Source organism: Scyliorhinus torazame, chromosome 8 (genome assembly GCF_047496885.1).
Source record: "Scyliorhinus torazame isolate Kashiwa2021f chromosome 8, sScyTor2.1, whole genome shotgun sequence".
Lineage (NCBI taxonomy): Eukaryota > Metazoa > Chordata > Chondrichthyes > Carcharhiniformes > Scyliorhinidae > Scyliorhinus > Scyliorhinus torazame.
Genome location: NC_092714.1, coordinates 12,686,017 through 12,701,631, shown reverse-complemented (window position 1 = coordinate 12,701,631; position 15,615 = coordinate 12,686,017). Strand labels below are relative to the sequence as shown.

The following is a 15,615-nucleotide window of genomic DNA, read 5'->3' as shown; positions in this document are numbered from 1 at the left end:
CCAGTAACCCCACCCAACACTAAGGGCAATTTTGGACACTAAGGGCAATTTATCATGGCCAATCCACCTAACCTGCACATCTTTGGACTGTGGGAGGAAACCGGAGCACCCGGAGGAAACCCACACAGACACGGGGAGGATGTGCAGACTCCGCACAGACAGTGACCCAAGCCGGAATCGAACCTGGGACACTGGAGCTGTGAAGCAATTGTGCTATCCACAATGCTACCGTGCTGCCCAAAGGAAATGAAAGGAGATAGAAAGAATTGCATTTATGCAGTACTTTTGAAGACCGATACCAAAGCACTTTACAGTCGCTGAAGTAATTTTGAAGTGTCGTCACGATTGCAATGTACAAAATGAACAGTCACTTTTCACCCAGAAAACTCCCATTAACAGCAATGCTATAAATCTGCTGGGAATCTTTCAGTAACTCTGGATGCAGGCAAATATTGACCAGGGCACCAGGGTTAACTCTGCAGTTCTTCTTTGAAATAATGCCTGCAGCATCTCCTGAACAGGAACTATGATAAAGGCTCATCGGAAAGACAGAGGGTGGGATTTTCCGGCCACTCCCGTGGTCTTCTGGTCCCCCTTACGGTGACCCTCACCACGGGGAGGCTGCGACCAACGGGAAACCCTGTTGACAGTGATAGGACCAGAAGATCCCATCACCAGTCAATGGCGGCACACGCCTCTACCTCCAAAAAACACGCGTGCAGAAAATCCTGCCCTGTACAGAAACTCTGACAGGGCAGTGCTCCCTCAGTGCTACACTGGGGTGCCAGCCGGGATTGCTTTGCTCAATTCAGGGTTATCTACTCAAGGACAAAGTTGAAAACCAATGTGGCATGGCTAACACCTGCTTTCTCAGGTGAGATCCAGGTGGCCTCCAAGAAGCCAATGAGGTAATATCCCCCAATGGTCCCTTCAACAATTGACTTTCCTCCAACGTTAAATGTGGCATTGTCTTTGATGTGGCCTTACTTACAACACTGGGTGCCTCCAGTAGGCACATCATCATCATGGGCAGCACGGTAGCACGGTGGTTAACACAGTTGCTTCACAGTTCCAGGGTCCCAGGTTCGATTCCCGGCTTGGGTCACTGTCTGTGCGGAGTCTAAACGTTCTCCCCGTGTCTGCGTGGGTTTCCTCCGGGTGCTCCGGTTTCTTCCCACAATCCAAAGATGTGCAGATTAGGTGGATTGGCCACGCTAAATTGCCCTTTAGTGACCAAAAAGGTTAGGTGGGGTTACTGGGTTACGGGGATAGGGTAGAAGTGTGGGTTTAACTAGGATGCTCTTTCCAAGGGCCGGTGCAGACTCGATGGGCCGAATGGCCCCCTTCTGCACCGTAAATTCTATGATCATGAACAGCGTCATCCAGGACAATGGTGGGGGAACGAGCACTGTGCCACGGGGATCGATACTGAGGCCTCAGCTTTTTACAATCTACACAAATGACTTGGATGAAGAGACAGATGGGATGGTTGCTACGTTTACTGATAATACAAAGAAAGTTGGGAAGCAAGTTGTGAAAAGGACATAGGAGGATACAAAAAGTTATAGATAGGTTAAGCAGGTGGGCAAAGAGCTGACAGATGGAGTATAACGCGGGAGAATGTAAAATTGTCCATTTTTGGCAGGAAGAATAAAAAGGAAGTATGTCATCGAAATGGTGAGAGAGTGCTGAGGTGCAGAGGTATCTGGGCATTCTAGTGCAGGAATCACCAAAGACTGGAATGCAGGTACAGCAAGTAATTAGAAAAGCTAATAGAATGTTCCTGTTTATTGCCGGGGAATTGAATGCAAAGGTTGGGAGGTTATACAGGGCATTGGTGAGACCACATCTGGTCTTCTTATTTTAAAAAAGGATGTAAATGCATTGGAAGCAGTTCAGAGAAGGCTTACAAGGCTAACACCTGGATTGGGCGAGCTACCTCACGAGGAAAGCTTATACAGGCTAGGCTGGTGTCCACTGGAGTTTAGAAGAGTAAGAGATGACTTGATTGATCCTGAGGAGCCAACCAATAGCACCCAACTGTTCTAACTCCATTTTCCAGCACTTGGCCCGTAGCCTTGTGTGTTCTGGCATTTCAAGCTCATCTAAATACTTCTTGAAAGTTGTGAGGGTTCCCGCCTCTACCACCCTTTCAGGCAGCGAGTTCCAGATTCCTACTGGGTGAAAAAGATGTTCCTCAAATGCTCTCTAATCCTCCTGCCCCTTACCTTAAATCTATGTCCCCTGGTTTTCACCCCCCCACTCAGGGGAAAAGTACCTTCCTAGCCACCCTATCTATGTCCTTCATAATTTTATGTAACTCAATCAGGTCCCCCCCCACCCCCCCGATGCCTCCCCCCACCCCCCCCCACCCCACCCCCCCCCCCCCCCTCACCACCCCCACCCCCTCACCCTTCTTTGCTCCAGAAAAAACAACCCCAGCCTATCCAGTCTCTTTTGAAATATGAAACGCTCCAGCCCAGGCACCATCCTGGTGAATCTCCTCTGCACCCTCTCCAGGGCAATCACTTCCTTTCTATAGTGTGGTGACCAGAACTACACACAGTACTCCAGCTGGGGCCTAACCAATGTTTTATACAGCTCCAGCATAACCTCCCTGCTCTTATATTCAATGCCTCGGTTAATAAAGGCAAGAATCCCACAGGCTTTCTTAGCCACCTCATCTACCTGAGCTGCTGTCTTCAGAGATCTGTGGACATGCCCACCAGGGCCCCTCTGGTCCTCTGTACTCCCTCGGGTCCGACCATTCATTGAATATTCCCTTGTCTTGTTAGTCCTCCCAAAATATGTTACTTTACACTTTTCATGGTTAAATTCCATTTGCCACTCTTCTGCTCGTCTAACCAGCCCATCAATATCGTCCTGTAATCTAAGGCCTTGCTCCTCATTATTTACCTCACCACCAATTTGGAGATGGGTGTGGAGAGGACGCTTCCTCGTGTGGGAGAATCTAGAACCAGAGGCCACTGTTTAAAACTAATGGGTCGCCCACTTAAGACCGAGGTGAGAATTTGTTTCTCTCAGCTAGTCTTGAGTCTCTGGAAGTCTCCTCCTCCAGTGACGGTAGAGTCTTTGAAAATTTCTAAGGCGGAGGTGGATAGATGGTTGATAAACAAGGGGGTGAGAGCCTTCGGGAGAAAAGAAAAGAACGTGGAGTTGAGGTTACAATCAGATCAGCCATGAGTTGTCTCGAGGGGCCGAATGACCGATTCATTCATATGTTTTGTGTGTAAATTGCGACTGCTCTGTTATCACTGCATCACGAAAGCACACTAAACCCTCAATATTGCTGAGCACACACCCGAGAACAGCTGTGACTTGGTGCAAAGGTTTTGCAGAGACTACAAGGTGCCAAATTGGCAGACTCCCCTCAGACAGTGGCCCAAGCCGGGAATCAAACCTGGGACCCTGGAGCTGTGAAGCAACAGTGCTAACCACTGTGCTACCGTGCTGCCCTGGATGTATTCCCAGTGATTTTAGCACATGGCCTCTCCCCTTGCATCCTCCCACCTCTCCAATTATCCTCCACTATTGCTCAACCATAATGTACACCCTCGCAGATCCCCCCCCTGACCACAGCCAATTGAGAAACAAACAGGCAGATTCATTACCCGGTTGGCTGATTCATGACTTCAATTAAAAGACTTCAATCAAATGGCCTTTATTCCCTATCTCTAAAAAAATTCCTTAGACCCTTTTGTTGATTAGTTATAAAAATAATGAATTAAACAGTGCAAAGTTTTATTAATTCCATAAAATCCCATAGGATCCCCACAGTGCAGAAGGAAGCCATTCGGTCCAACGAGTCTGTGCGACCCTCTGAAAGGGCACCCCACCTAGCTCACTTCCCCACCCTATCCCTGTAGCCCGATAAACTCACCTAATCTTTGGTCACTGAGGGGCAGTTTATCACGGCCAATCGACCTAACCCGCACATCTTTGGACTGTGGGAGGAAACTGGATCAAGCGGAGGAAACCCACACACACACGGGGAGAACGTGCAGACTCCACACAGTCACCCGAGGCCGGAATTGAACTCGGGTCTTTGGCGCTGTGAGGCAGCAGTGCTAACCACTGTGCCGCCCATGTTCCAGATCCTCAGTGTTTGCATAGCAGGTGCGTTGGAGATCGATCAGACATCCCTCGAGCACCAGGACAATCACGGATTGGGTAACCGGGAATGGGTGAATTGGGGCGAATCAGTCTAATGGGGGACCATTTTGTTTCCAACAGGGTTAGCGCTGAGCACCTTTCAGAAAGAGGTGATCAGTTTTAACTAGGCAAACGCAGTCCTACCTGAGCAGCTTGTGCCGCAGTTCCTTTTGGTGATAGGTGTGTCATCATCCAGACACCACCAGAAACTGTTGATCTGGAAAATTCCGCAATCCATTGACAAAATTTTTCCGTTTCTCCATTCGAGGTGGAGAGCTGCTGAGTTGTAGGCACTTTCATAGAAAGCAGTGCACATCCCTGGAAACCAGAGCACAAAAAAAAACAAAGGAAGTTAAGTGGAGAGAAGCAAGGCCATTCAGCCCCTCCACCTTGATCTGTGATTCAAATCAGGCTTTGCCTGATCTGCAATACTAGCTCCGCCTAAATATATAAACATCAAGTTAATTCTCCTGTGACTCAGCATTCCGGCTTTAACATCTGCACACAGGTTTCCCAAGCTGTGTAGAACTAACTCGTCAAGAGTCGCGGAGGTGGGGGTAACAGTGGGAGTCACTGCTCAATGAAACTGGCAGGCTGGGAAGCCTTCAAAGAGTTGAACCGAATTGCTGCTTCCCTGTTCATCTGAAGGATTGGGGCTCCGAGGAATTCCGAGAGTGTGCTTCCACTGCTTTGCCGATGTTTTTTTTTTCAAAGCCGTTTTTCACCTACCTCAAGACTTTGTCCACTTTGATCACATCTTCTCTGCTGTCAGCCTTCACCGCAGCACTGGAGCTCAATGTGCAGCTGTACCAGGGAACTCTGATGAAGAACAAGAGAAGCAGCGACAGTAACAACAGCAGAGGCAGCAGGAGCAGGAACAAGGCCAACAGCAGCTGCCTTCTCCGTAGCCACATGCCACTTCACAGGACAAAGAGAATGGCTACAAAGATCCAGCCTAAAGGAGATAGTACCCCAATATAAAGTATCCAGGCTGTGGGGAATGTATTCACCTAAGTATGAACTGTCTGTATAGTGCTGTGACCTATGACCTGGAAATGATAATACGGTCTACTTCCAGGTACTGTACTGGAACCCCAGTGGGCTCCGCCTCTGGCTCCGCCCTCACCGGGGGATATATAGATCGGCCACCTGTGGGTGGCACTCATTTCTCCAACAGATACTGGCAGGCGAGTTCCTGGATAATAAAGCCTAGTATTCACTTGTTCTCACGGTCTCACAGTGAATTGACGGTATAACACGGGCAAAGGGTTTCCTTGACATGACAGCACCTCAGGATTCTCAGGCTTTCAGGGCATGCTGTTGCTGACACCTGCACCCTCCTGGAGCAAGGCCTCCTTCCAAGAGGACCAGCTGGGCATGCATCACTGGGCACTGCAGCTTCGAATCTCTTACCCTCTCGGTTCCTCCATGGATCTGCTGGCAACTTCAGGGGCATTTCACAATCACATTCACACATGTGTCACCCCCGGCCGATGGCAGCCACCTTTGTCAGGCTACCATGAATCCTCGTGTCCACTTTGACACTTGCGAAGTCACCATGACCTCAGAAGGTTTGTGCACCTACTGTGGTGTCTCGATTCCCATTGGTGCAGGAACTCAGTGACTGCACACATGCGGAAATCCTCTGGGGACCCGGTTGACACCACCAGCGAGCAGCCCTGCCGAGGGAGGAAAGGATAACGCGAGCCTCCTGACTGTAAAATCAGTCAAAGAGAAAGGGGCTGGTTTAGCTCGGTGGGCTAGACAGCTGGTTTGCGATGCAGAACAAGGCCAGCAGCGCAGGTTCAATACCCGTACCAGCTGAGAATTCTAAATTCTCCCTCTGTGTTCCCAAACAGGCGCCGGAATGTGGCGACGAGGGGCTTTTCACAGTAACTTCATTGCAGTGTTAATGTAAGCCTACTTGTGACAATAAAGGTTATTTTTTTCTCTCAATGGTGCAATTTTGATTTGATTTATTACTGTCACATGTATTAGTATACAGTGAAAAGATTACTGAACGAGTGATCCTGCTGCCTGGATGGAGCTGTGCAAGCCCTTCATTATGCACCAGACAGGGGGTGATAGCAGTGACGTGCTGTGCCTTGCACAACATAATGTGGCAGAGAGGAATGGGGCAGTGGGGGGCAGAAGGTGCAGAATGCTCTGAATCCTCTGAGGATGAATAGGAAGTAGAGGAAGAGGCAGAAATGGCCAGGGTAACTGCAGCCTCTCACCTGGTTGCCAAAGAAACCTACGATGACACGGCATTCCAACGCCGGGCCGCTGACTCCCCGGCAACTGGAGAATCGACGGCAATCGCGCCCGCGGGGTCGCCGCCGTGCCGGACGGGGGCCGCTGAAAGCGGGGCCCCTCCCCCCCCCGGCGATTCTCCGCGCCTCGACGGGCCAAGTGCCCACCGGGTTCAGCCGAGTCCCGCCGCCATGGGTTACGTATGGTCCCACCCGGCGGAACCTCGGAGTCCTGGTGGAGGGGCGGGGGGTTCCGACTCTGGCGGGGGAGGCCTCCACGGTGGCCAGGCCTGCGATCGAGGCTCACCGATCGCGGGCGGGCTAATTCCGCGGGGGGGCCTATGTTCCTCCGCACCGGGCCCCTGTCGGGCTCTGCCATGCTGCCCGGGGGCCGGCGTGGAGACGGCAACCCACACGCATGCGCGGACCCGCACCGGCCGTGGCACGCCGGCTTCCAACGCCGGAGCGGCAGACAGCACTCCCGCACCGTACTAGCCCCCGAAGAAGGGGAGAATGCCTGGGCCTGGAAACCCGTTGACGCCGGAGTCGCTGGCGCCGGTTTTGACACCGGTGTCAACACTTGGCCTGGATTTCGGAGAATCCCGGCTGTGATCTATGGACTAGTTCAGTCACATAGGCTGGGATTCTCCCGTTGTGGGGCACCCGCCACGGTTGATTTGGCAGCCCAGTGAAAAGTCCATCACCTTTCGGTGGGGCCGTGCCGGCCGTGGCACGGTCACGGCACAATTCTGACAAGGTCAGAAAATCCCACCCACAGCCACAATACCATTGCTTCAATAGTTAAGCAACTAAGCGCTTGTTTTGAAAAACCTGTTTTTAGGATATGGTTCTAGATAAGACCAGGCAAGTCTTATTGCCCATTCCTAGTTGCCCCTTGGGTGGTTCTGGAGCTGCCTTTATGAACCGCTGTATGGTGTAGGGGCTCCCACAGTGCTGTTAGGGAGGCAGTTACAGGGTTTCAGTGATGATGAAGGAACGTTGGTATATATTTCAAAGTCATGATGGTGTGTGACTCGAGGGGAGAACCCAGGGCTTGTGCCCTTCCCATGCAGCTACATCTCTTGTCCTCCGAGGAAGTGGGGGGGGGGGGGGGGCAGTCACAGGTTTAGAATTATGGAATCTTTTGAATCCCTACAGTGCAGAGGAGGATATTTGGCCTGTACCGACCCTCTGAAAGAGCACCCTGCCTAGGCCCATGCCCCTACCCTATTCCCGTAGCTCCACCTAACCTTTTGGACACCAAGGGGCAATTTAGCGTGGCCAATCCACCTAACCTGCGGGACTGTGGGAGGAAACCGGAGCACCCGGAGGAAACCCACGCACACACGGGGAGGAAGTGCAAACTCCACACTGAAAGTCACTCGAGGTCGGAATCGAACCCGAGTCCCTGGCGCTGTGAGGCAGCAGTGCTAACCGCTGGGCCACCGAGCCGCAGTGGTTTAGAAGGTGCTGGCAATTTGACCTTGGCATCTTTAAGATGGTACACATGGAAGTCACTGTGCTGTGTTATTTGGGAGAATGTTACACATGCAGGTCACTGTGCTGTGTTGTTTGGGAGAACTCTCTCTGCACAAAGGAGCTTGTTGGGCCACTTGAGTGGAGGTACATGCACTCATAGGTCAATGGGTGAAACATTGCTCAGAATAGATACTTTAGAACTGCAAAAACAGTATTGAAGGAGAATCCTAATTCACCAGTATACATTAATTAATACTAACAGGTATTGATTTGACACATAGTGGCCACTTTCCTCATCATGCTATCTAACTATTAGTTTCTAAAGATCTAAAGAACATATGAAAATGTTCTCAGGATCGCAAATTTATTACCCATGAACCACATGAAAGTAATCAGAACAAGTGGAAACTATTACGATTAAATGGGGTATCAGCATTTGTCTATGTTTAGCTAGCGTAACTCACAATCTTTCAGTTTGTACCCGTAGTAACCGTCCAGTCCCGCATTCTTTAAAATATGAGCTAGCTCGCACCTATCGAAGATTTTGGTGCTTGCAGTCATGAGGATGGTGCTCAGAATTAGAAGTGTCTTCATTCTGATGCCTTGAACTTTGGTAGGAGTCCCGTAGACAATTCTGCTCCAGTGGACCTTTGGTCATCAGGCACCTCAAACACGATTCTGAGGGAGAAAAAATAGTGACTGATTCCGCAAGTCAACAATGATGTAAGCCCCATTCCCCTGCCGTGCTCTTATATGGACGGATCTTTAGTTGTTGAGGCATTCCCCTATCTCGCGCTGTAATTAGCTCCCCCAATCCCTGGATTGGCTTCAATAAGTGAAGAGCAGCTTGGTGTGACCGGCTTGAACAATGAAGATCCATTAGTAATCTTTCCTGCATTCCTCAATATAGAAAGCTTTGCAAAGTTGGGATCAATACATTTGTGGTATCCTTACCCACTTCTTTTCATACCCTGAGGTGGAAACAATGGGGTTCTTGGGAATTTGTCCAACGTCTGTCCCATTATTTTCTCCATTGCCACTTCTAAAACTTATTTTGTACAAACAAAGTGCCTTCACCTATTGTAACGTTGGAATTTTGTCCAATTGGTTTACAGTGAAAACAAATACAAAATGCTTGTTAACAAATCTGCCATTCCCTTATGATCCGTTATGGTCTCAACTTCATCTGTCATTGATAGAGTTCCCATGCCTCTTCACCCTCCTCTTTCTTAATATATCTATAAAGGTTCACTAGGAGTACAGGTCCACAGGTCATTGAAAGGGGCAACACAGGTGGAGAAGGTAGTCAAGAAGGCATACGGCATGCTTGCCTTCATTGGCCGGGGCATTGAGTATAAGAATTGGCAAGTCATGTTGCAGCTGTATAGAACCTTAGTTAGGCCACACTTGGAGTATAGTGTTCAATTCTGGTCGCCACACTACCAGAAGGATGTGGAGGCTTTAGAGAGGGTGCAGAAGAGATTTACCAGAATGTTGCCTGGTATGGAGGGCATTAGCTATGAGGAGCGATTGAATAAACTCGGTTTGTTCTCACTGGAACGAAGGAGGTTGAGGGGAGACCTGATAGAGGTATACAAAATTATGAGGGGCATAGACAGAGTGGATAGTCAGAGGCTTTTCCCCAGGGTAGAGGGGTCAATTACTAGGGGGCATAGGTTTAAGGTGAGAGGGGCAAGGTTTAGAGTAGATGTACGAGGCAAGTTTTTTACGCAGAGGGTAGTGGGTGCCTGGAACTCGCTACCGGAGGAGGTAGTGGAAGCAGGGACGATAGTGACATTTAAGGGGCATCTTGACAAATATATGAATAGGATGGGAATAGAAGGATACGGACCCAGGAAGTGTAGAAGATTGTAGTTTAGTCGGGCAGCATGGTCGGCACGGGCTTGGAGGGCCGAAGGGCCTGTTCCTGTGCTGTACATTTCTTTGTTCTTTGTTCTTTGTTTTTGCTGTTTGCTTTGATACCCATGACAACTTGTTTTTCTTAACAAATACCTTTCTTTGCACCTTTTATTGTGGAGGATTACACAGTGTTTATAGCACAGGCCCTGTGGCTCACAAGGTCAACTCCATGAAAACAGAGCCGTGTCAGTGATAACACATTGCAAATAAAGGTCCTTTCTTTACTGCTCCCCAGTATCACCCCGCCAAAACACAACAGATCGCCCTTCCCCCTGGTGGCATCTTCCAATCCCGCCAAAGTCGACTCCTGTCGTGGTTCCCCAACGCCGGCATGGACAAGGAGTGCAATTTGCTGTTGACTGGAAGGCCCCATTGGCAATCCCCCTCCGCCGTGGGAAACCTGCTGCAGGGAGGCTGGAGAATTCCGCCCAGTCATTCATCTTGTCGCCAGTCTGTAATCGTGGAGAAATATAGAAAATAGGAGCAGGAGGAGGCCATTTGAGTGGTCACAAACTCCACTTGGAAGATACTTTGGAATCTTGTGGAATCGACCACGAAGAGTACGTGGGTCATTGCTCCAGTATTTCTGGGAGTGCAGCACTTCCTTACTACTGGCACATGGAATGCTGATGTGGATAATATGCGAGTCTCCGGAGTGGTATTTGAATCCACCATCTCTGCCATGGAGGCCACTGGGCCATGGCGGGGTGTCTTGAGATTACAGATTTGAGATGAAACCACTGAGGAATGAGTGTTATGGGACACAGTGGATCTTCATATGCGTCTGGCCAATAAGGGATTTGTGGTCAGCACGGTAGCACAAGTGGATAGCACTGTGGCATTGTAGCGCCGGGGTCCCGGGTTCGGTTCCCCGCTGGGTCGCTGTCTGTGCGAAGTCTGCGCGTTCGCCCCGTGTCTGCGTGGGTTTCCTCCCAGAGTCCAGGGACGTGCAGGTTGGGTGGATTGGCCATGGTGGATTGCCCTTGGTGACCAAGAAGGTTGGGAGGGGTTATTGGGTTCCGGGGATAGGGTGGAGGTGAGGGCTTAAGTGGGTTGGTGCAGACCCGATGGGCCGAATGGCCTCCTTCTGCACTGTATGTTCTATGCTATGCTATGAAACCCCTCTCGTCCATCTTCAACTCACCTTAGCAACATATCCTTCTATTTCCTTTTCCCTTGGGTGTTTATTTAGCTTCCTATAAATACACCTTTTAAATACACCTTTGCTATTTGCATGAACCTTTACAAGTAGGTCTGAGTTCCACAACCTTGCCACACTCTGGGCAAAGAAGTTTAGCGTTGCATTTCTTTATGACTGTCTTTCAATTGTCACCCCGAGTTTGGACACCCAACAAAAGGAAAGTTCTTCTCCAAATCTGCCCTAGCGAACCCTTTTATCATTTTATCACTCTGCCTTCTCTTTTCTGGAGGAGTGCGCTCCAACTCATTCAGCATTTTCTAATTGGCATAACCTCTCATTACGTCCTTACAGCCTTTCCTCAGCCATTGGATTTTTGTGTTTGCGGTGAGAATTTCCTTTGGGTTTCATCTAGTCTCTTACCACATTTGATCACAAGCCGAGCGAGGTTCCCTGTAGAACCTCCCTTACAGCATCTACCTGATAAAATACTGCAGTGTTGAATTTATTGCACTTTATCTCACGGCCATTATTGCCCTTGGACCTTGCTGCCGTCTGGACTGGAGGATAAATTAAAATGTGCCGCTATTGGGACTGACCCTGAAATAGTGTCTCAATTTATGGCAGTTTTGTCCTGTTCTCGTGGCTAGGAGATCGACTCTTCGAAGAGAGATCTGTCATTCTCATACCTCTGACCGCCTCGCACCACCCCACCCTCCTGGAACACAAATAATTCTGCGAGGCAGACAATGCTAGAATTACACTTTTGCAGGAGGAGCCTTTGTCTTTTAGATGGAGCTGCAGGTTTTGGATTGTATCAAATAGCTCTGTTTTGTTCTAAACAGGCAAGGTGGGGTTACGGGGAGAGGGCGGGGTAGTGGGCCTGGGTATGCTGCTCTTTTGGAGTGTCGTGCAGAGTCGATGGGCCGAATGGCCTCCTTCTGCACTGTAGGGATTCTATGATTCTATTCTATGATTCTGTTCTGTGTCACCAGAGGCTCTCCCATTAACGGGACAGCCCAGTTTACCTTGGATCAAATAATTTCCTGCCTCATCTAAGCTTGCCTCACTTCAATTTAAAATCTTGGGCGGGATTCTCCGATCCCCCGCCGGGTCGGAGAATCGCTAGGGGCTGGCGTGAATCCCGCTCCCGCCGGTTGCCGATTTCTCCAGCACCGGATATTCGGCGGGGATGGAAATCACGCCGCGCCGGTTGGCGCCACCCCCCCCCCCCCCCACCGGTGATTGACCGGCCCGCGATGGGCCGAAGTCCCGCTGCTGGAATGCCTGTCCCGCCGGCGAGAATCAAACCACCTCTCTTACTGGCGGGACAAGGCGGCGCGGGCGGCCTCCGGGGTCCTGGGGGGGGGGGGGCGCGGGGCGATCTGGCCCCGGGGGGTGCCCCCACGGTGGCCATGCCCGCGATTGGGGCCCACCGATCCTCGGGCGGGCCTGTGCCGTGGGGGCACTCTTTTCCTTCCGCCTTCGCCATGGTCTCCACTATGGCGGAGGCGGAAGAGACGCCCTCCACTGCGCATGTGCGGGGATGCCGTGAGAGGCCGCTGACGCTCCCGCGCATGCGCCGCACGGCAAAGTCATTTCCGCGCCAGCTGGCGGGGCACCAAAGGCCTTTCCCGCCAGCTGGCGGGGAGGAAATCACTCCGGCGTGGGCCTAGCCCCTCAAGGTGAGGGCTCGGCCCCTCAAGATGCGGAGAATTCCGCACCTTTGGGGCGGCGCGATGCCGGACTGATTCGCGCCGTTTTTGGCGACGGTCGGCGGACAATGCGCCAATTGCGGAGAATCCCGTCCAGGCTTTTGATTCACCTTTCTCCAACCTAGACCAAATATCAAATGCAATCATATGAACAATGATTAATTAATGTGGCAAATTGTTAACAGAGCCGCCCTCTCCTGATGAAGATTGAAGATAGCATCGGTCTGCTTTCCATATTAATTGTCTAAATTGACACTGATTTGGAATTCCTCTATCTGTCCTCCACTCTTAAGTTTAAATTACAATTTTTTTATTGCTTCCTCCTCCCTTTTCAAAATGATATTCAGAAATTCCTCACAACTTTGTGATGTCGGTGATTGATGCGTGCTCTTCAGCTTTCCCTTGTGAGCAGAGTTTTCTGGTCTGAGACAGTTAATTTACTATTGACAGTTGCGTTACAAACCTGATCCAGCTTTCCAAATGTCCTTGAAACTTCAACATATTCACAGAAACTTTAACCCATCGCTTTCTCCCGGATTATAATTCAATGTTATCAGTTACAAGGTCATGAGAAATAAATCTCTTTGGTTACAGTGATATTGCTTACTCACCATTCCTCGTAGCATTGCCTCAACATCATCTGTAATCTGCCATTGAAATAGATTTGAAATAATTTCAAATCCTTGTACATCTGCTCAAGGGATGTTTGATAGGACAGCACAAAGAGAGCTTCACCCTGTATCTAACCCCGTGCTGTACCTGTCCTGGGAGTGTTTGATGGGGACAGTGTAGAGGGAGCTTTACTCTGTATCTAACACGTGCTGTACCTGTCCTGGGAGTGTTTGATGGGAACAGTGTAGAGGGAGCTTTACTCTGTATCTAACACGTGCTGTCCCTGTCCCGGGAGTGTTTGATGGGGACAGTGTAGAGGGAGCTTTACTCTGTATCTAACCCCGTGCTGTACCTGTCCTGGGAGTGTGTGATGGGGGCAGTGTAGAGGGAGCTTTACTCTGTATCTAACCCTGTGCTGTACCTGTCCTGGGCGTGTTTGATGGGGACAGTGTCGAGGAGCTTTACTCTGTATCTAACCCCGTGCTGTCCCTGTCCTGGGAGTGTTTGATGGGGACAGTGTATAGGGAGCTTTACTCTGTATCTAACCCCGTGCTGTACCTGTCCTGGGAGTGTTTGATGGGGACAGTGTAGAGGGAGGTTTACTCTGTATCTAACCCTGTGCTGTACCTGTCCTGGGAGTGTTTGATGAGGACAGTGTCGAGGAGCTTTATTCTGTATCTAACCCCGTGTTGTACCTGTCCTGGGAGTGTTTGATGGGGACAGTGTAGAGTGAGCTTTACTCTGTATCTACCCCGTGCTGTCCCTGTCCCGGGAGTGTTTGATGGGGACAGTGTAGAGGGAGCTTTACTCTGTATCTAACCCCGTGCTGTACCTGTCCAGGGAGTGTGTGATGGGGACAGTGTAGAGGGAGCTTTACTCTGTATCTAACCCTGTGCTATACCTGTCCTGGGAGTGTTTGATGGGGACAGTGTCGAGGAGCTTTACTCTGTATCTAACCCCGTGCTGTCCCTGTCCCGGGAGTGTTTGATGGGGACAGTGTATAGGGAGCTTTACTCTGTATCTAACCCCGTGCTGTACCTGTCCTGGGAGTGTTTGATGGGGACAGTGTAGAGGGAGCTTTACTCTGTATCTAACCCTGTGCTGTACCTGTCCTGGGAGTGTTTGATGGGGACAGTGTCGAGGAGCTTTATTCTGTATCTAACCCCGTGTTGTACCTGTCCTGGGAGTGTTTGATGGGGACAGTGTAGAGGGAGCTTTACTCTGTACCTAACCCCGTGCTGTACCTGTCCTGGGAGTGTTTGATGGGGACAGTGTAGAGGGAGCTTTACTCTGTACCTAACCCCATGCTGTACCTGTCCTGGGAGTGTTTGATGGAGACAGCATAGAGGGAGCTTTACTCTGGATATAACTCTGTGCTGTACCTGTCCTGGAAGTGTTTGATGGAGACGGCGTAGATGGAGCTTTACTCTGTATCTAACCCCGTGCTGTGCTTGTCCAGGGAGTGTTTGATGGGGACAGTGTAGAGGGTGCTTTATTCTGTATCTAACCCTGTGCTGTACTTGGGAGTATTGATGGGGACAGTGTAAAGGGAGCTTTACTCTGTATCTAACCCCGTGCTGTACCTGTCCTGGGAGTATTTGATGAGGACAGTGTAGAGGGAGCTTTACTCTTTATCAAACCCCGTGCTGCACCTCTCCTAGGAGTGTTTGATGAGGACAGTGTAGAGGGAGGTTTACTCTGTATCTGACCCTGTGCTGTACCTGTCCTGGGAGTATTTGATGAGGACAGTGTAGAGGGAGGTTTACTCTGTATCTAACCCTGTGCTGCACCTGTCCTGGGAGTATTTGATGAGGACAGTGTAGAGGGAGGTTTACTCTGTATCTAACCCCGTGCTGTACCTGTCCTGGGTGTATTTGATGAGGACAGTGTAGAGGGAGGTTTACTCTGTATCTCACCCCGTGCTGTACCAGTCCTGGGAGTGTTTGATGGGGACAGTGTAGAGGGAGGTTTACTCTGTATCTAACCCTGTGCTGTTCCTGTCCTAGAACAAGACCAAAGAAAATTACAGCACAGGAACAGGCCCTTCGGCCCTCCCAGCCTGCACCGATCCAGATCCTTTATCTAAACCTGTCGCCTATTTTCCAAGGATCTACTTCCCTCTGATCCCCGTCCGTTCATATGAAATGAAAATCGCTTATTGTCACAAGTAGGCTTCAAATGAAGTTACTGTGAAAAGCCCCTAGTCGCCACATTCCGGCGCCTGTTCAGTGAGGCTGGTACGGGAATTGAACCGTGCTGCTGGCCTGCCTTGGTCTGCTTTAAAAGCCAGCGATTTAGCCCTGTGCTGAACCAGCCCCTTATCATA

At 50.3% G+C, this 15,615-nt stretch overlaps 1 protein-coding gene across 1 annotated transcript in view; it reads right to left on the bottom strand.

Annotated features, from left to right (window-relative positions):
* LOC140427644 (lysozyme C, milk isozyme-like) overlaps positions 1–15,615 on the bottom strand; it is a 62,479-nt gene that overhangs the window by 6,776 nt on the left and 40,088 nt on the right. Inside the window, exons 2-3 of the mRNA XM_072513092.1 lie at positions 8,369–8,582; positions 4,318–4,491 (exon numbers count right to left, since the gene is read on the bottom strand). Of these exons, the coding sequence (XP_072369193.1) occupies positions 4,318–4,491; positions 8,369–8,498 (304 nt within the window). The 5' untranslated portion in view covers positions 8,499–8,582. The remainder of the gene's footprint in view (positions 1–4,317; positions 4,492–8,368; positions 8,583–15,615) is intronic.